The sequence below is a fragment of the Pseudochaenichthys georgianus genome, chromosome 9 (assembly GCF_902827115.2).
Source record: "Pseudochaenichthys georgianus chromosome 9, fPseGeo1.2, whole genome shotgun sequence".
Taxonomy (NCBI): domain Eukaryota; kingdom Metazoa; phylum Chordata; class Actinopteri; order Perciformes; family Channichthyidae; genus Pseudochaenichthys; species Pseudochaenichthys georgianus.
In genome coordinates this window covers 38,258,403-38,280,091 of record NC_047511.1, presented here as the reverse complement: position 1 = coordinate 38,280,091, position 21,689 = coordinate 38,258,403, and the positions used below count along the sequence as shown (strand labels likewise).

At 41.4% G+C, this 21,689-nt stretch overlaps 1 protein-coding gene across 5 annotated transcripts in view; it reads right to left on the bottom strand.

Moving 5' to 3' along the window:
* osbp2b (oxysterol binding protein 2b) overlaps positions 1-21,689 on the bottom strand; it is a 47,306-nt gene that overhangs the window by 8,005 nt on the left and 17,612 nt on the right. For 4 of the 5 annotated variants that reach the window (XM_034091172.2, XM_034091173.2, XM_071204416.1 and 1 more), the window contains 3 exons: positions 7,861-8,111; positions 1,169-1,367; positions 220-343 (listed from right to left, as the gene is read on the bottom strand). In XM_034091172.2, coding sequence (XP_033947063.1) covers positions 220-343; positions 1,169-1,367; positions 7,861-8,111 — 574 coding nt within the window. Of the gene's footprint in view, positions 1-219; positions 344-1,168; positions 1,368-7,860; positions 8,112-18,726; positions 18,958-21,689 lie in introns of those variants that run through there. The other variant, XM_034091175.1, reaches the window with a different exon arrangement.

Below are 21,689 nucleotides of genomic sequence, written 5' to 3'. Positions count from 1 at the left end.
TGTTCTCTGTATAACTAAAAAGTGAAGGGCACAACACTTGTCTGTTTTCACTCTGATCCTCAGTTGCTTGTTCAGCTGTCAGCCTGTCAAATTCACTATTATGACACATTAGAGCATCCAAAGAACGTTTTATTAAAAGACTAAATATTAAAACTCGACTCTCATCCCTTTATCTGTCTTTGAAAATAAAGAAGTATTGGATCTCTGTGTGTGACGGACCTCTGCTGTGTGTTCTCTGTGGCAGTCACTGTGATGAATGCAGGGGAATCCTCCATGGCGTCAAAGTACTCAGTATCCCCATCTTCATCACTCGCCTCTTCTTTGTGCAGCCTCTCACTCCCTCCTGCCAACACATATACCTTGGTGAGTAAACGGAAACAGCATCCACAACTAGCAGAGCCATCACGCGGTGGGGACTTTGTATCCGACTGAATTCAGAGGAGAGCGGCGTGTAATCACGTACCCATGGCCGACCGTTAATCACGGAATAATCAGCTTAGTTAAATTGGCAATGTTCCCGCTGGTTAACTAGCCTGAAGGATGCACACTCCTCAGGATGTGCAGTATCCAACATTCAATAAGAGTACTTTCTAATGAAAGTAAAGTAATTGAGGATAAACGACCACGTGAGTAAAACACAAGTCGGATCAGGTGACTGAACTTTCAGGAAATCATAGCTTTTCACCTTAAAACAAGCTTCTTCTATTCAAGCCTATTCATCAAGGTGCATGCATCACACACAACATGAGTTATGATGTGTGCCGTCTCGAAATAAGCTGACCTTAACAGCCAGCATTGCTGTGTATAAATGACAGAATACTTAACATCCAGATATTTAAAAAACCAACAATAATCGTTTTTTTTTCAGCACCTTCCAAATCCCACGTTTGTACGATGTGTTTCCGCTATGGTTGAGGGGGAAACCAGTAGCAGCCACTTTTAACAACTTGTAATAAATAATTGGATGGACAGATTAACAGAAGAGTGCACATGACATACAGTCGTTGGTAAAGGTAATTACAATCTCTAAATTGGAGATAATCCAAACCTTCTGACACAACTTTAAATATCCTTCCTCCGAATGAGTACTGTATCTAGCCTGAGGTCCCACATGACTTCAAGCCAGTCTACATGGGGGCCCACCGGAGTAACCAACAGTCCATCTTACCCTTGTTGGCGGTGGAGGCGCTGGCTGTGGTGGAGACCAGCGTGGGGGCTTCTCTCCACGCCCGCTCCAGGCTGTTGTGCTGCTTGGCTAGCTGCTCAATGGTCTCCTCTAGGTGGGTCCGCTGCTCCCGCTCATACTGCAGCGCGCGCTGCCATCTCCGACTGTGAGTCTCTGCGAGGTCCAAGAAGTCTCGACACGCCTGGGGGAACACAGACACGCAGACAGCACCGAACGTTTAGTTTCTATAAAATACAATGTAAAAATATTTAATTTTTAAATTAATTTTGATATTCTCAATTCTCAACAATGTGCGAGTGGCTTCCAACTTAAAATGACTTACAGGTCAGATGTTTGCATCTAAAGTAGAGACAGAAATGTTTTCAACTTCCCGCAAGTGGTAGCTACTTACATTATACACGACGGTACAAATCTAATTAGTTACCGGCCACATCTAAAGCCATTCCCTCTTTCAGTCAACATTTACCTCTTAATGCTAACTTACTATTTATACTATAATGATACAATATTTGATCACTTTTTTCCTGACGGCGTACAACAGAGAGAGAGAAGAGTGGTATCGAAAAAGATGGAAATACATTCTTGCCAATAACTGTAATCAAGGTTAATTATCACCATTGTTTGGAGCAATCATCAATATGTGAATCATCGGTCTGCTCCTCGCTGCGTGAAATGTATCTCTGGATAACATGATTCATATCAGTGAATGAAGAGCTAAGGTTAAATATCTGATTGCATAGCAGTCTACATTTAAGTCCAGTGGGGACATCATTGTTTTCGCTTTCACTGCTGAGAGGTTACTTCAGATCAGACATATTTGGCATGTCAGCGTTTGTCTGACGGCCTCGCATCGCGGTGGGCTCGAAGGTCAATGAACCTACTTAACACCTCACAGCTGAGAACACGCTGGATGAAATTGTCACGTGACAGTCATTGAGCCGTCAGCATTGTTTCTGCATAATCTCTTGGAAACGGCTTTATTGCAATCAAGCATTTTTGTAGCATTGTCATTGTTCTCGTTGTTCTTCCCAGCAGCACGTGATAACATTTGTTCCACTCAGTGCAGGAAATGTCTCTTTGGATCCGGAGCAAAACGGGCGGCTAAGTGTAAGCTCCAGTATGTCCAAAACTGTGCTGCTAGGGCACTCACGCACACAAAGCCGTGGCAGCACATCACTCCCACCCTCATCCACCTACACTGGTTGCCAGTCAAGTCCTGCATATCTTACAAAGTCCTCCTCCTTACCTACAAGTCCCTCCATGCCCTTGCCCCCCAGTACCTATCGGACATCCTTCACCCACATGCCCCACCCCGGAACCTGCGGTCCTCAGACTCTGGCCTGCTTACCACCCCCCGCACCAAACTGCGAACCCACACCTGACGCCTTCAAAAGGGCCCTCAAGTCCCATCTGTTTGCCAAGGCTTTCGGCCTCTAAATCGATCTGTTGTTTTGTCTGTCTGACTTTTGTTTTGTTATGTTTGTTTTTGCCCTCTTACTTGTAAAGCGACCTTGGGTCCCTTGAAAGGCGCTATATAAATCAAAGCTATTATTATTATTATTATTATTAGATAAAGTTTGGACTGCGGGCAGCGAGCTGGAGGGACGAATGTGTTCTCTGGAAGGTGAGAGCGCAGTATCACTTTGAGGCAGCAGGAAGAAAACAAGGATCTGCCAACACTGAACTCTTGATTGTTGATTTGTCTCCAGACAGCGGAGTGTTAATCTGTCTAAAAGTGCTTTCAGCCATTGTTCAAATGAAGCATATCTATCTTACACACAATCAGAATATAACAATGATACACTGCTGTTGTCACTTTATGAAGACGTTTGAAATTATGTTAGATTTCTAAATACATTCATTATGTGTAATTTCAGGTCTTTATTCTTCCTTAGCAAGCAAATTCAAAAACGATATTGCTGTACAATTTCCCATATTAAATTCTTATTATTATGATTATTGGACTTTCTTTTGTCATTGGACATAGTATAATCATTTGAAGTTGTCTTGCTGTCTTGATCACACTGACATCGACGCACACTTGGCCAACGCAGAGAGAAGAGAAATCAGGAACAGATGCAAGAATACCACTCGATTGGTAAAACTACAATTTAAGATGAACTATATATTACGTTTACAATATCATCAATATGTCATGCCCTACATGTAGCTATGCTGAGTTTTCTGATCCTTCACAGAGAGTTAGTGTTATGTTTGTATTTATATGATCATTATACAGTAAATCTATTTAGCTACATCACAAACCAAAAACAAATGTGTCCTCCAGCAATACTCTTTTATAACTAGTATTGTTGTTAGGGAATAATTTGCTTAGGTATTCAACCTTCGACACAGCTCATCGTTTTACCGCCTCTTTTCCCATGGCATGGTTCCACGGCCTTGGGTATTGCTGCTATCTCTCTTAAGGAGGAGCCGCTTGGGCGCATTGTTGTTGCCAGTCTATGACCGAGCACAAGCCGCCATGAGGTAGTTCACTGTTCAGGGACGTAGGTTCCCTGGCGCACATTCTTTTCTATTGACGAGAGCTCTAGTTAGATTCAGGGTCCTTATTGCTTTAGTCTCACTGATGAAGAATGTTGATTTTTACACCCTGAACCAGTGGCGTAGCCACCATAGGGCCAGGGTGGGCCCAGGCCCACCCAGTTTACTCATTGGCCCACCCTGAGAAAGCTTCGGTGTCATTTAAAAAATTAATTAATTATTTATTATTATTATAAAAAAATGTATTCACCCATTGAGAATATCCAAGAATTCAAAGTGAAATTCAAGTGAACAAATATCGAGTTTAATTAATGTTGTTTGTGCTTTATCCTCAGAACCGAACTCATTTACGGTAAAACTGATTGTTGATTCCGGCGCGCGCCATAATAACGTGAGAGAGGCAGAGAGCTGCCTGCAAAATAAATGATGGCTCAAAGTTCACTAATGAACTCCAAGAAGAAAATATTTCAAAAATATATTGAAAGTTAGAAACGGAGATGGTTCGATAAAATGTGCAAGATAACGTTTATGTAGCATTTATTTATTGTCGAAATGATGACATTTATAACGGGATCAAATCAAAGGGAATGGCCTGCTGCTGCTGCTGAATGCATGGGGCAAGTGACTGGAACAAGTTTTAAAAGTTATTACATCGTTTTAGATAATAATAATACATAATAATGATAATTCATTCTATTTAGGGGCGCCTTTCAAAGCACCCAAGGACACCTTACAATTCATAACATATTCTAAGGAAAGGTTTTAAGACAGTACAAAGAATGCAGTCCGGGTGATGTTTTTTATGTGGGGTGCAGATGAGAGAGCTGTCCAGAAGGACACCAAGATGTTGTGTTTCTTGATAAGCCATTAAAACAGTAAAATACGTGTCTCCTGTTCACCAAAACATATCTGTTATGGAAAAAGAAAGTATTCTAAAAGTATTCTAAAAGTAATCTGCCACCGGTACCGGCGGGGATTGTTGCTTCTGATGCGCAGAAGAAAAATCTGGCCCACCCTATTTTTTACAGGCCCACCCTAAAGTACATTTCTGCCTACGCTACTGCTCTGAACTAGTTAAAACCTCGAGCTGCAGAAAGAGGTCTTCAGAATTGGTTTGGACACCGCTGTGTCAACTCGTGACACACCACATGTCTTTTCAATTCTCCGGCCGTAACACCAAATAAACCGTCAGTGTTTGCCATCAAAGCTCCAGCTCTCCTCGTGCCTCTTGAGTCCTGTTTCCAATTGCTCCAGAAGTTTCCCCCACAATTGTAATGTATTACTTAACTCTAAAAGGTAAACAATCATCTTGTTGCGACTTAAAGTTACTAATCATTTTATTAAGTCTAATGTATTTTAATGTTGTAATTTCATTATAGGTTTAGAATACTGAAATTACAAACATACCTACTCTTTACAAAAGTTACATTTCAGTGGCTTTAGATCAATTAGAACATAACTTTTCCTCAAACAATCAATTGAAACCGCACCACTTCCGATCGTAAAATCATCCTTAAGTCTTACCTCCAGCAGTCCTGAATGAACATAATTGTCTGAGCCTCAGTTTAAATGTAAGAAGTGCACGTGACATTGTGGTCCACTTCCTTAGAGTTAAACACGATATGAAACTCAACACTGACGTAAAAAGTGTGATAGTTCCTTTTTGAATTAATGCTGAGTCTCAGGTTGAAACAGACTGCATGTGACTTCCGTTGGGGGGGGGAGACAAGACAAAGGCCAAAATAGAATGTGCGTGGAAAAGGGCTTACGGTGGCATCTACGGATCTCAGTGTCAGATTGGGAAGTTCTGAATGAGTGACGTAGACAAGAGTGCAATGAACTTGAGTAATAGGTAGGTGTGATAAAGGCACACACACACACACACACACACACACACACACACACACACACACACACACACACACGGCAAAAGCCTGGATTCAATGTCACACATGGCGAGTTACATCACCACTAAATGCACTAAAGCAACCCTCTCCTCGAACGAGGGTCAGATGACAGAGAACATGCAGGGGTGTCTTATCGTTATGACCTCTTGCTTCCCTCAACCACTCCTCCTAACCCAATGTCTTTGGGAAACCACAACCCTTCCTTTCAAGAAAAGGCCTAAAATTGGGTGCAGAAATCCAAAAGCCCTTACCCTGCACTGCCTCCTGCTCGAGGAGTCATTTACAAGCCCAAGAATCGCTACAGGGAGTATGGGCAGCACTGTGTTCTCATTAGAAGCGTTTTCTCTGCAATACTGATGGCATTTTAATGAGTTCGGCAAACCAAGAGTCTTTTGTATTGCTTGTCCAGTGAGTCTCAATTTCCTGTACCAATTAATAAAGACAATGGGTGACAGAGAGAAACAGGGAGCTCATTATTTTTTAGCAAAGACCTTTCACATAAAAAGTACAATTTAGATGTTCCTTTTTTTCGATCTCAAGTTTCCTAACAAGCTGTTTGAGAACACATTTCAAGATTGAAGAGTTATCATTTGCTACTGCCTGATCCCAACCTAATCCAAACCATGACTGAGTCTGACCGAACAGCCAGACATTTAACAGTGAGTATGCGTTAAAGCCTCATTAAACACCAACTACCACAAGAAGAAACAACGCGAGCAGCAAAGCCATTGAGAGAAGCAGAAGGAAAGACAAACCTTGTGCGCGTGTCTGGTTTTCAGAGCAGGTCTGTCTGTCTGTCTGTCGTCCAGAAGCCTCTGACTATCCTCACCAGGCAGGGGGGGGGGGGGGTTGAGGGGGGGTTCAAGGGCTATTCCTGTCCCCCCTTCCACCCACCCACCATCATATCCAGTATCCTTTGCACCTCTACTCTCCCTGAACTCTCGTCCACTGCTAACTAAGTGTGAAGCCCGGAGAGGAGAACGGACCAGCAGCAGAAACGGTAGAGATCGTGCTGCTGTTCATATCGTAGAGACTTCATATGTGGCAGTGTGTGTTACGTGTTAAATGAAACTGATATGGTTCAACTTAACTGCAATATGTTATTTTGGAAGAGGGATTATTTATAGAGGTGTTTTGGACGGGTGCCTTTATTTCGGAATGTAATAGATAGGCGTAGATTTGTACTGAGTAAGTGTGATATGAAATATCTTCAATCAATTGTTTTTCACTTATCCTGCAGAACAGCAGCAGAAAACTGTTTTAAACTGTGAGCTTTTCTCCAAGCTTATTTGTATTACTATAAGTTTTGGACACTCATCAAGAAATGTTTGTGTTTAAAGGTGGGGTAGGTAAGTTTCAGAAACCGGCTCGAGATACACTTTTTGTTATATTCCATGGAATGCTCTTAACATCCCGATAGCAATGAATATCTTAAGTGCTTTGACAAAAAATCCATAAAAAATGTCATCTGTAGAAGCCGTAATACTGTAAAAAGTACAACCAATCCGTTTAGCCTACCTGCCTGTCAGCCTTCCATCGGGACACAAACTTATCTCGTGCCCTCATTGGTCATGTGCGCGTTCGTGTGTGTTGGAGGAGGGGCTCTATAAGGAAGTGGCAGATTTACTCCGGTTGTGTATTTTCAAATTCTAGCGATCTCGAGCCGGTTTCTCAAACTTACCTACCCCACCTTTAAGTACGTTTAAATGGACCTTTAGGGTGTATTGAAGGATGTTTGAGGTACTGTTGAATTATACTGTGCTTATACATTACTTAAAATACCTTTTATCAATGGGATAAAATCTAGCTGTAAATCTAAATCAGATCAGGGCTAAAGTTAAACGTTCCTATTCATCTTAATTACACACCTGTAAAGTATTGTGATGCCAAATTGGACAAAGAGTGTAAAGTGGGGGCATCAATTCGTTTTTGCACATTTAATCTGATATATATCCGTATTGAAACATTGTGATCATCGGATATTTATTCCAAGTATCCAGCCATGCAGAGAGTTAGTATCTGTGGTCAGAAATAGTATTTTTAGCACTTACTGCGAAGGGAGAGGACAGGATCTGGCAAAGTCCAGAACTGCTTTTTTAAGGCCGGGGTCTCCATGCCTCGCTGCTCTCGTTTAAAATGTCACACTGTAAAGTCATCTCATCTCGCCATGCGCTAACCGGGCCACTATAGATGGCTGGCGTTCCTGTCACACTGATCATGCCAAAGCGTGCAGGACTCGGACACTGCTCTGTCCCGGCTACTTACATTGATCATAGCATTGGAAGTGATGCGGAAGAGGGTGGCTCGCTCGTTGACTGCTTTGATCTTCTCCCCCCCCTCCACGGGCACTTTCAGCCCCTCGAGTTCACTGAGCGAGCGCTGCAGGGCCGCCCCGTGCTTGGCGATCAGGTCATTACACGTGCTGAGGTCATCGAGCTTGCTGACCAGGATCTTCAGGGTGCCCTGGAGCTCGCTGCGGTCCGACTGGGATGTGGGCTCCTCGTCCCCCGAGTCATCTGGAGAGGAGAGGTCAGAGGTCACATATACACCGTCTTGAACAAGAGAGGATTATTAGGACTAGTGAGTACACCGATCGTAAACAAAGAGGTTGACAAGGACTATGTACAAAAAGGTTTGGCTTAGAAAGCATTTCTTACTGTACAGCTGCTGAAATACATAGAGCAGATACATGTCCATATCCTGACAAACCTTAGTCACATAACTCGCTATAGACTTGAACTTTTGGTAAAGCGTTGAATCCCAGGTCAAATATTAGTTAAAGGTCTTGAACATATTGTCTTCAGTTATTGCAATGTGATATACAAAGTATGTTTCAGTGTATCGTCCTTGTTGATGTTGCGAATGGAGCTGCTGTGATGCAAGAAAAAATGTCAGACCTCAAATAAAATCCATATTCAAAGAGAAGAATATTTCCTAAAGCAACTGTTTTTTGTGTTTCTGTTTAAATAAATACATTTTATAAAACAAAACATAACAGGAGCAGGAGAAAAATACTGAAAATGAGGACAAGGAGGACCCTGGTAACATGTTTGTACAGGTTTGAGTGCAGAGATGGAGTCTCTCCACCCTCGCGTCGCCCTGCAGGCCCTTTAATGTCTAGACAGCGCTGTTCTGCTGTCATCTACCCTCCACCTTAAAGAGTACGCTTTGTCCATTTCAAAAGGTCTGTCATGTCGCCGATCGGGGGAACTGTCACAGTTTTCGGCAGCACTGCAGAAACACTTTCTCCTGAGAACATGGCAGCTAGCTGTGACCTCGCAGAGGAGGAGACTTCAGCACTGTAAAGCCTATTTAAACCATGGCAGTGAAACATGGGTCTCCTCGGGGGGGGAAGCCGAGCGCCTGGCAGTCTCAGGACTACATTATGTAACAGCAACCGGGTTTACATTTGACCGGGACCTTCGGCCAGTCGAAAGTCAAGCTCTACTGAGGAACACGCAACACTGAGACGTCTCCGCGGTGGATTCATCATTAATAAGCGCTGCTGCTTTAGAAAATGCCAGAAAATGCTCCAATTAAAAGGATTTTAATTTAATTTTAATAGGATTTTTTTGTCAAATACAATGCAGCAAAAGTTCCTGTCTGCGATATTTTTTGACTCACTAGTCATGGCAACCGTGACAGCATCAATTTAAGAGCCTATGACCGACACTTCATTTTAAGGCCAGAACTGATGTACATTTTAAAGAGTAAAAAACATTTTGTTCCGAGTGGCATGGCAACAACGACAGCCCGATGATCAGTCAGTGCAATAGTTTGGTCCAGAATATGAATATTCAAGGAGAAAACTTTCCATGGGAATGAAAAGGAATACATTGGTAATGTTATATTTACTATGTAATATAGAAATACACCTTTCACGATATCATCAGCATACAGAATCAATTAAAATATGGTGAGTTAGTAACCACTGGGGGAGGTACCTTTGAAAACGCTTGTTGTGGTTCGAAGTGTACAATGCAAACCCATTTTATCTTTACGGAAATTGAATTACTCAATCAATCGATTAATGTAATTTATCTAGCCAAAAATCACACATTTCTCCGGGGTATTAACAGTGTGTTCATAAAACAACACCCTCTGTCCTTAGATCTTCATAGTACACAAGAATATTTCCATAGAAACCCGAATATATTGATATATATTACCACAATTAATGCTGGGAAAAATAGAAGAAACCTCAGGGAGAGCAACAAAGGAGGGAGGCCTCTCCCAGGACAAAGATGTTGTGTATAGATTAAGAAAGACAGTAAAATAACAACATGGATAATCCAACCACGAGGTACGATGGGAAGAAACCAGATGAGAAAAGAAAGGACTGGAGACAAAATCTCTCACCATGTTTGCATTCCTCGGTATCCATTTTCCCTAAAGGTAACCAAAGTTCATCCGCGAAGAGGAAGCACACACTGAGAACATGTTGAAAGGTCCTTCACAGAGACTCACGTCAGTCCAGCCAAAGGTTAAATAAGCAGCCTGCGGTAATGGAGTATGAATAAAAGCACATTGAATATCAATAAAAGCACTGCAGAGAAAGGAAGAGGAACAAGCTGTGGTGGTGAAGTCCGAACATTGACCGAAGTGTGGAGAGACGTCCGCTGCAAAGGAAAGCAAGGAGACAGTGAAGGAGGCGAGGAAGTTCACAGAGTCAGGGAGGATAATGAAATAAGCCTTAAATGAATAGTGTGTGACTTTGGCCGGTCGGAGCTTCAAACAGATAATTGAGTTGGCGAGTTGATGTAAACATCGTCCCAAATCACTTTGATTGGATAAATGTATTCATACGCCCCAGAGTCTAAACAAAGTTATACAAAAGACAAAATAAGAAAAAACTGACAGAAGGACATTAAATCAGAAAATGTAGTTTGATTGAAATGTTTATAAGGCAACCAGACACTAAAACCTGCATCTTGAGATACTAAAGCGGCTACCGTCTCTCCTGAAGATTTGTATCAGTTTGAATGTTTCCTTTAAAATCATTGAATACGAGAAGTTATCGCGACTTCTAATTGTATTTAGTTTTGATTGGTAAGAGTTTGACGTATTCCTCTGTAAACGCTTCTGTCACACCAGCAACTACCGCTCTGCTTACTTTACTCTCCAAAGAGGCACAAGACACAAGGATCTCCGATGTATCTTGGATTTTGAGTGAAGCCATTTACTGCTAGACATATATAAATATATAAATACCGTACAAAACATTATCAAGCTATGAAATAGACCTGGAGTTAATGCCAATCAAGGGAACTGCCGAGAAAATGTCCTTTCCTTTGTCCCCTTTTAAAATGTAAAGGATGGAATCTGGAGATTACTACTCACTGATTTCCTGCTGTTGATCCTTGAAACAGGACTTTAAACATCGTGAATGATCTTCTCTCCGAGTGAAGATGATACATTCAATCAACATACCTCTCTTACCTACTGTAAGCTCCTTTGTGTTTTTGAAAGTCATCTTTCTGACAAAATGCTTTTTCAGCTTTATAGATAAACCAATATGAACCTTCATATTGAACAAAAAACCCCTGTGTATATGTTCTATTAATGAATAATCCCATAAAACTTCTGCAAAAAGCTAGAGAGGATTCTTCATGGACCAAGGAAGGGTTTTTATAGAGGAGCGACCTGCACGGACCTCAGTTAAAAAGAGCATCCAAAGATATAATGCATCCTGCCTTCAAGTTTCTTCAAAAAACAATAACCATGAAACTCATTTCAGTTTTGAAGGAAAACCAAGACAGCAGCCTTGCAAGGGAAGCACTGACTGAGTTACAGAAAGCCCAACCTGGGCCCTGCATCATCTCCACATTTGAGATTGTGAAATGACAGAGTAGGGTGGTAATATTTGCATAATATACAGTTTGGACATGTTAGAGGTACTGTGAGGATAAGAAAGTGGCTAATGCTATGGCTGCATCTGCTAAAATATGATGTACAGTTTGGAAGTCTAAGAGTAAACTAAAATACCAGTGAATATGCAACACTTCATTTCCCTCATTCTGCCAATGTTTTCAGTTTCCTAAGCAATGCCACTTAAAAATAAACTGCCATGTGTAACGGGACATCTTTTTGGAGCAGAGACTCTGCTTACAGCACATTGCCTGTGAACCCAATTCTCATGCCTCAACGACAGAACAGTGAGCTGCAAAGACAAATGTTTGCCGTTGGCTCTACAGAACAGAGAGCCTTTCACAACACGAGGCTTTTTGCCGTACAAAATGTGTCAGGAATGTCCTTTATGCTCATTGAGCCGGATCCATAGGGTCGATAAAATGTCAAGCACTACCGGACGAGTCTGGAGATTAAGAAAACGTTCAGGCTAAATATCTATCAACTGTATGTCACTGGGATAGAAAGTGAAGACATGTTTGTTCCAATAAACCAGGGTCAATAAATACACTATCCATGCTGCCTCAATGCATAGCTCGGCCGCTCACACCTCCGTTCTCTTTCTCCCCAACAGAAGATGTGGATGGAAGGCTCTCCGTAGCAAAGTCGTCATCACGAGGTAAGGCCAGAAGCCCATTACCACACCAGTCATGCCTCAAGGGCGGTTACTCCCCCCCCCTCCCCCACAGTCCAGCATAATTGGGTGAGCTGTGTTCTTGCTTCTGTCCCACTGTCGGCACTCGTCTCTCGTCCCCGAGGACTTCCTTTCAGCTCAGTGGCTGACAGGATGTCTCTCTGTGACAGAAAGACGTGCATGTCGAGCAGCGGAGCAAATGGGAGACATGTCCTGCCCCTCTGGATTAAAGATGGTATTTGAACATACTGAAAGGCTTAATCAGAGTCAGAAATATTTAGAAGTTTTTCATCTTAGAAGCATGCTGGCATTCACGGCATGCTTGCTATATATGTAAATAACAGGGATTCATCATCAGTGGGATGATGGAGAAAAACATATACGTATTTTCTGTTGCAAACTATTTGTATTCACCACAACGGCGCAAAAGCCAAAACGAAGCCACGGAAGCCCATGCTTGGATCACATCTATCTTCAAAATTAATTGTTCACAGTATTCAGAAAATTATGATAGAATAGAATAGAATAGAACGGGAGGGATGAAACCCTCTGTGATGGTCACACATGCAGAGCACACAGCACACACAGTGACATGTGTTCTCTGCTTTTAACCCATCCTAGTACCAGGAGTCTAGTACTAGGAGCAGTGGGCAGCTGTACAGCGCCCGGGGAGCAATGGGAGTGAAGGGGGAAGGGGGCTGTCCGGTGCCTTGCTCAAGGGCACCACGGCAGGGCAGGAGGTGAACTGGGACCTCTCCAAGTGGCAGTCCACACTCCATATTTAGGTCTGGTCGGGGACTTGAACCGGCGACCCTACGGCTCCCAGTCCAAGCCCCCACTGACTGAGCCACTGCCGGAAATCAGATATTGATTTGAATGATCCAGCTTTGATGATCAATCTGTAGACCACGGAGACGGCGTGTATCTGTGGTTGGAATAGATCTATTTCAGGACTGACGGCAAAGAAAGAGGAAGATGATTCAAAGAGAAAACATGAGAAGTATATCAGAAACCGGAGAAGGAACCAGGTAGATGAAGAGCGAAGACATCTCCCCCCCCCCCCCCCTGAGATACATCACAAGGGGACAAACAGTGGAGACGGCAGGTTAAAGCAGCTCTCCACAAGCACATGAGAAACTGCAGCAACTAAGCAATGACTTTTAATTCAGTAACATTTCCTAATGTGCTACGATAGACAAAAAGAAAAACGACCAGACTGCTAAACTGTAGATGTATATTCTGGAGTGCTGTGTCGATTTGATGAATTCCCAGCTAGTGCATCAGTAGAATGGTTCTTGCTTACTTCCCAACTCCTACTGTCTGAAGGTGTCATTCATTACCGTACGTACGCCCTCTGAATACTAACAGAGCTCATCGACACACGTCTGGTCACTGGGATCGGATTTCCAGGAACGGACTGCGGTTATAAAAGAAGATGTTGTGCTCTATGGAGACCATGAAAGCAAGAAGTGAAGCCTGTGTTTACCATCTGTAAGTCATCAGCAGTGATGTGAATAATAATTCAAACTCATGTACCGTACTTTTCGGACTATAAACCGCGACTTTTTCCCCCATTTTTTTTGTACAGCTAACGGCCACTAGGGAACCTCCTAGATCTATGGATTTTACAGGTAAAATTAACCACCTTTAACACTATGGGCTCTATGACCGGTCCGCGCCCGCCACCTCTAAGCGGCGGGCTCCAGCAGGAAAAGCTGGAAGCCGGAAAAGAGTGAGACAGGTAGCGCGCCAAAGTAAAAGTGGAACCGAGAGACAGACCGAGAGCAAGACAGATGGACAATTTAGCTACTGCGGTTTATATGCAGGTGCGCTTTATAGTCCGAAAAGTACGGTACATGCATTCAGTTCATTCATGCTCACACACATACATTCTTCAATTACATGCTTTCAAGCCGAGAGAGGAGGGTCTGCTGACAGCTGGCCTGGTTCATGTAAAACAGGGCTGGTATCTAAAAATCAAGTAAGAAATATGAATGTTTTTGAAAGACATGTCTCCTGATATTGCAGATTGGGGATCGGCCATTCTTAATATTCATCTTGCATGTTGCAAAGTAGTGGCTCATGAACACTCACCAACAAATCATTGGGATGCAGATTTATCGTCCACTTAAAGGTTTAATCTTTAACATGATCTTGAAATCCTTTTTCTTTTAAATATGTATCTATAGTTACAATGTTTTTATGAATAACGATGCAATATATTGTACTGTAATCAGCTCTCTATACAGTCGTTTTTATGTTTTTAAACAGACCTGGCATGCTTGTGGGATTCACAGAAAATGAATAATACATGCGATACAGCATTACTTTACTACACTAGTTGTGTTTATCTTATTATCTTTGCCTTTTAAATGCCATTATATAATGTGTTTTTACTGTACTATTTATTCTTAAATGTCTTTTATTTTATTTTGTAAAGCACTTTGAATTGTCGCGTACTGAAAGGTGCCATATAAATAAACTTGCCTTGCCTAGGAAAAAATGAATTTGGAATCCTTCATGTAATTAAAGAAACGTACCTGGTGAAATACTTAATTACAGTAACTTGCCATTTTATCAAATACAGATTATTCTGTATGCATTTTTCCTCCATAGACTGTTTCTCAATTGATTTCACGAAGGCTTTGTTTCTCTTACCGTTACTGAAGTATAACATATTTACATCGAAAACTATTTCTAATCCATATCCCTCAATCATACTAAGCGCTGTAATGAAAACTACATCTTAAAAATGTACACTTGATAAAAACTCACTGTTAAGTTACTCTCACCGACTCTCTGAACATTGTATTATGTAAAAACGATTCAGCAGGATCGTGATCGATGGGTTAGAAACCTGAGATCACAGGAAGTTAGGGATCCAGCATGATAAATGTCCCGGTGCCAGTGTTGCAAAAAATAATGAGACATCAGGGTCCAGTTTGATGGACTGTCCAGTTTAAACAGTCCAGTTTGATGCAATGAAGAAATAAATAAACGCAGTGTCAAGCTATTTACTGAACTCATTAAGACATGTTTGAAGGTAATGTTGCCCTTTGTTTGTTCATGAGGTGTACTTTGATGAAATACTTGTTATGGTTTAAATGACTTAATTGATTATATGTAAAGCGTCTGTGAGCATTAGGAAAAGCGCTATAAAAATCCCATGTATTATTATTATTATTATTATTATTATTATTATTATCATCAAACCAGAAAAGAGCCTTGACAGAGTAGTCGTCTCTCGAACGTACTCTTAAGCCATGTGCATAACTGGAGTACAGGGGCTGACCCTGCACTTGACCCTTCTTACCTTATTTGCAACTCGGGAGGGAGAAAAGCAAAACTTCTTCTATCTGTGCGGACCTTTATATGGTGCACACAAATTGACCAAGGTTTCACATTCACTCTCAGAGCAGGAACACAGACGTCCCTCCCTTTATTATCAAAGTGCTGAGGAATCTCACACGGTGGTGCGGCTCCAGAGAGCTTACACATACACACTCAAGATGAGTCATTACAGCAGCACACACCGACTTTCCTTGCCTGACCGCAGATGCCACTGACTGTAACGGACTCAATTAACGATTAAAGGTGGGTATGTCATTTATTTCAGAAACACTTTTTGTTATATTCCATGGAATGCTCTTAACATCCCGATAGCAATGAATATATGAAATGCTTTGACAATAAATACAAAAAATGTCATCTGTGGAAGCCGTGGCGCTGTAAAAAGTATGACCAATCATCTGAGCTGGCCCGGCTAAGATAACTGGATGGCCTACCTGCCTGTCAGCCTTCCATCTGTGTGTGTTGGAGGAGGGGCTCTGTGAGGAAGTGGCAGATTTTTTTCGGCTGTGTATTTTCAAATTCTAGCGCACTCGAGCTGGTTTCTCCAAAATTACCTACCCCACCTTTAAAGACTTCATAAATATATATTTCTCATGCAGAGGAACTATTGATCCAATAAAAAGATGGATGCAAATAGTGGATGGCCATACAAGGTCTACAAAATAGGGTACAATAATAATAATTCCTTATATTTATTATAGCGCTTTTCCAGATGTTCAAAGCGCTTCACAAATACACATTTACACATACATGCAATGGTCATGTACTGTGGACAATACCCACAGAAGCAAGTTCAAGTGAAGTGTCTTGCCCAAGGACACACCGGCTTTACAGACGCAGCAGCGGCGGGTTTCACCCCTTGATCTGATGATCATTGCACAGCGCAAGGGCAGTTGTACATGCTTTCTCAGGATCAAAGTAAAAACAAATGTGTAGGTTTATTCATCATTTTTACAAGGATATAGTTGATACGTACCAACAGGAATCTCGCATGTTAACTTTAATTGAATTAGACAGAAGTCACAACAGCTTTCTTGTACTGCTTCCCTCTTCGGTTTTGTTTTCGAAATCACAATTCTTCCTAAAACTGGAGCACTGCTGTCATGGCAGTGACAGTGAAATGACATGTCTGAATGTGATTGTTTGGCATATCATGGGGAGCTGCGACATTGTAAAGCTTCTTATTATTCAAGCTGTTTTATTTGTTACTTTTTTCAGCAGTTGGAACATTGAGTTGAGCGAAAGGGGTTTCTACTGGCCCTGAGCCAACACTCAACCATTGTTACTAAGCTCTGTGTCGGTAACATACATTTAGCTGTGCTCTGCTACAAAACCATCTTTATTTTTGATTGGTAGTAACAGAGGTTGATTTTGTATTTGCTTGGTAAGGACATATTTATACTCCGTTATTATTTATGTTTCTTTAGTACAGTATATCCTTCTATTAGTTAGTCATACTAAAAGCAAGGTTATTAGTTGTTTATGGACATGGAAATAATGAGTGAGTTGACCAAGGTAAAACTAGTGTTTTAAAAATGCACATTGTTTTTAAAGCCAATTTGCCAGAAATAAAGTGGCAATCCGACGCGTTATGTGTTATGGCTATAGTTTCATTCGCATATCATGTACACAATTATAATCCTGCTGATTGAACTACTTTTTGATGTCCTCTTACTCAAATGATGCATTAAAATATCTGCATATGCATGTCAAATATATATTGTCTCTATCCGTGTTTCAGATCTCAACATGCCAAACTCACAAAATGGATGTCTTCGAAGATGTTTAAACACATTATCCAAACACGTTCACATTTGAATGTTTCCATCAGCCAAGACATTGCTTTGCTATCACAGCATGGCGTGACACTATAAGAGAACAGCGAGTACTATAGCATGTTGTCCCTGAGGGGTTTCAGACCGTGGAATCGATTGCAGAGTTGTGATGTGCTGGTTGCAGCTCAGTTTTGTTCTGTAACCTAATCACACCCAACAACATTAATATTGCAGAGTGTGCAAAAGTGTATTATGAAAAGTCGTAAAACAACATGGCGGATATTACCTATGCCCGACTCATCTCAGTGAACATACAGAAACAAAGCCAGAAAGCCTGGGGCTGAAGAGCACAGCTGTTCAACTCAACGCAGTGCAACTCTGCCACGAGCAGGAACAAGATGACGTGAGAGAGGTGGAAGACCGACTAAGATGTGCAATGAAGGGGAACACATATCTTCATGTTGTACTCCAAAAGTACATTTTCATTTAAAGTACATACACCATAAAGTACACTGATGCTACTAACCTGTGATGAGCAGTAATATCTTTGCAAAATGTCTCACTATTAACATTTTATGACAACGTATTATGCAGGCTAGTATTGCTTTAATGGGACAGCGCAAACTAATGATGGATTCCTTACACTATACTTGTCTTGTTGTAAAGTTTGCACTTTAGGACCCTTGGAAATATAGCATGTGCTTCTTACACTTTAAAATGATAGAAATAAAACTACTCCCATATTATATATTGTCAACTATTTGAATAATCTACCATGGACTTATTTTACAAAAAAAGTCAAACTTCTTTAATATTAGTTTCTTACATTTCAACCTGTTTTGGTTTCTTTACTTCTCTAATCCAGAAAACAGATTATCTATGAATTGTGTTTCAAGTGTTCGACAAATCAACCTTTGAGGACGTTATCTTGGGCTTTGGGAAATTAGTATCAGCATTTTATCCCCATTTTCTGATATTTTAAAGATCAAACAACTCTATTAATAATAATAATTATTAATCAAGAAAATAATAATACAAGAAGTGTAATTTATATTTGGTTGCAGCCCTACGCAGTTTCACGCTGCCAACCCATCATGTAGGCATTAAAAGGGTCCAACTCATCCATATGCACATTTTTGGTGGAGCAGGCGCAGTGAAGAGATGGGAAATGTGTGTGAGCAGGAGGAAGAAGGGAAAGAGGGAAGGAAGCAGTTAGGGGGTGCAGGAGAGAGGACACTGCTCTCATTACAGCATGAGGCGCTGCATTGTGAGGGGAGGCTGCAGAGAGGAGAGCCTCCATGGTGACAGATGACAGCAGCAAGAGAGAGAGAGAGATGGATGGATGGAGGGATGACAGCTACGATGAGGAGGAGAAAGAAGGATGAGGAAGGTTGTTGTCATTGGACAGATGGAGAGGAGTGTGACAGCTCCGTGCTAATGTCTGATAGCATTAGCTGTACTGACCCTGGTTGACTTTACTCAGGCAGCCCGAATGGCAGAGGGAGCGGACCGTCCCCGACTCCCAGCAGCTCCGGCCCTTCATCCCCCTCTCTGCTCCTGAGACCCCGGGACACTACATCATCCCATCGAGGGGGGGGGGCAGAGGCAGCGACTTTCCCTGTTCAGCATCGCAGCGTGCTCACACATACATGCATACTCACACACGTGCACACAGCAAAGAGGGCACGCTCTCCCTCGTGTGGCTTTTCCGGAAACCCGCCGCTACACACACTCACAAAGCTCGGCACATTGACAGTTCTCCTGCACATGCTTCTCTCAGTGCGGTGCAGATTGGGAGAGGGAAGGAGGGAGGGAGAGAGAGTGAAGCAGAGAGGAGATAGGACTCAGCAGCCAGCAGTCAAAACGTAGACCAGCATGCACTGCTTCCTCTCTGTAACCCCCCTCTCTCTCTCGGTCTGTTCTCTCATAGCCTGACAGAAAAGTCAACTCTTCCAGGAAAGCGAACGGCAGAGATGGTAATGAGTAAAGGCAGTGTCGCTTCAAAAACAACACCACGAGGAGCTTATGTAGGAGGAGACGAGGGGTGAAAAGGTTTCAGATGAAGTTTTGACATATAAATCTCGCTACTAAACCAAGGGCAAAAGGTCAAACCCAACATCCCTTCAAGAAATTGTCCATTTCCTCTCTTACTGATTTGCCCTTCCTCGGTCACACTCTGTTTCTGGTGCTGATCACTTCAAATCTGACCTCCCGCAGAAAGGTCACAGCACATGCAGTATACGGTAGCTAGCCCTGAGCTGTTCTAACAAACCTCACTCCCTCCCTCCCATTTCAAATCAGGTGAAGGTTATTATAAAATATCACTGACAGTGTACATCTCACTGTCCTGTGAGTCAAGGTCACCTCAGCCACCTGAACTAACTCCCCTATCCTGCGAACACATCTCTAGGTCTATATTGAATCTAATCTTAGCTTAACCACATCATGATGATCAGTACAACCACCTCAGTCAATTCTGCGAGTTTAGTTGTACGCTAATAGAAAGCAATGATGCAAAATATATCAAAAATGATTTATTAAGCTTGTTGTTTCAGACATTAAGAATGGAGAACTTGGTCGTATGTCATTAAGTGGTATTTTCATTATGTTAATGATGATGTAATGTAATCGTGATATATTAATATCTTAATCTCGTTATTGTGAACTGCCTGCGATTGGTAATAAACTCTAATTCCAGTTTATTAGTAAATACATTATTTTTGTTTGTACGAAAGTCCAACCACCCAATCGGCTCAAAAGGACCTTATTGCAGTGATCTCCGTTAGGCGTGTTTTAATAATGTATAAACAAAGTGCCTAGCTTTAGTTTTAATTACCTTTAGAAATTAAATATTTAGCATGTTTTGCTTAGTTTTAATTATGTTGAAACTGTAGCCCAGAATACACATAAGCTATGCGTAGTGTTGAGCGATAATGTGTGGATTTAAATTTGAGAGGACACTCCTACTACACCTTAGATCAGTGTCAGGGGTGTCCAAACGACGGCCCGGGGGCCAAATGCGGCCCGCGGACCATTTTGAATCGGCCCTTAGCAAATTCAAAAAGTATAATGGAATATGGCCCACAAATGAAACTTGTGCTTTTCTTATATTGTACTTCTTAGATATAAATGTAAAAATATGACACAGTAGTATTCATGTGTTAATAAAACCACCTTTCAAATAAATTCAGTCAATTCAAGTTGGAAACATTTTCCAAATGTTCCCCTTTTTTTCGTGTCACACAGAACGATTTTAACAGCAAGGTATTTCTATTGGTAGTGTGTTTCGTGCCCGCACCACGTCTTTTTGTCCGCTCGGGTCTTGGAAGACCGGAAGCTGTGGGTTTCATAAAAACATTTTTTTACTCAATATCAAGCCACGATTATTGTTTTTATTTTAAATCGTATAATGTCGGACTTGTGTGTATCGCCTACGTCTGTTTCCGGTGACTGATAATTGTGTGTTATTGGTAAATAACAGTGTGTTATTTAGAAAAGAATAACAAATTAGAAGGAAACAAAGATTTAAAAAAATACAGATTTCAGTATTCTGAGGCTCTGAGCCATTTCTTTTCCATCGCGGACGGCAAAAAAAGTCAGACATTATACAGATATAGATATTATACTGCAGGCACGAAACATACTACCAATAGAAATACATTGCTTTTAAAATCGTTCTGTGTGACACGAAAAAAGGGGGAAATCGTGTTCACCAACACCAATCAATAGATTAAATGTCGTGACTATAACACGAAATGCCGTGAGACTGGGTTGTCATGGGATATATGATTGAATTGTTTTAACAGTCCGTTATTTTTCTTGTTTTCGGATAATATAAATGTTAAGCACTTCCTGTATTTGGAGTACAAACTGTTCTATATAAATAAAGTGTATTAGTATAAACTATGGTTTGAACTGAGGTCAGTAAAATCACGTTGGAAGGCATTTGTAAGCATTGTTGTATTTTATATCAAATTTTAAACGACTGAATGTGGTAAATATCAAGTAGCCCACGCAAAACTAACCGGAATATAGTATACTTATTAACATTATTATTACTCATTTAGATGAAATGGTAAAAACAAAATCATCTTATTTATTTTTACGCCATTTTCCTGTTAGAAACGACACCCTTATTTCTAAATGTAGGTGACTCCAACACTGCATCATCTCCATCAGAGAATACTAGTTTTAAAAACGAACTTTCTCTGAAGTTAAATTAAGTCACCCAAAATATCACATATGTACTTTTACAAATCCCACAGTTAAGCAAAAAAGAAAGAGCCCTCGGTTTCCCTGATCTTTGTTAGCATCTAAAGAGGCTGTTCAAAGAGCACGAGTTACAGCCTCATTACCGCATTAAGAACAAGGAACCCAAACGCTGCCCACAGCCGGAAAGCACAAGCTCATTAAAACCAGATCGCTTC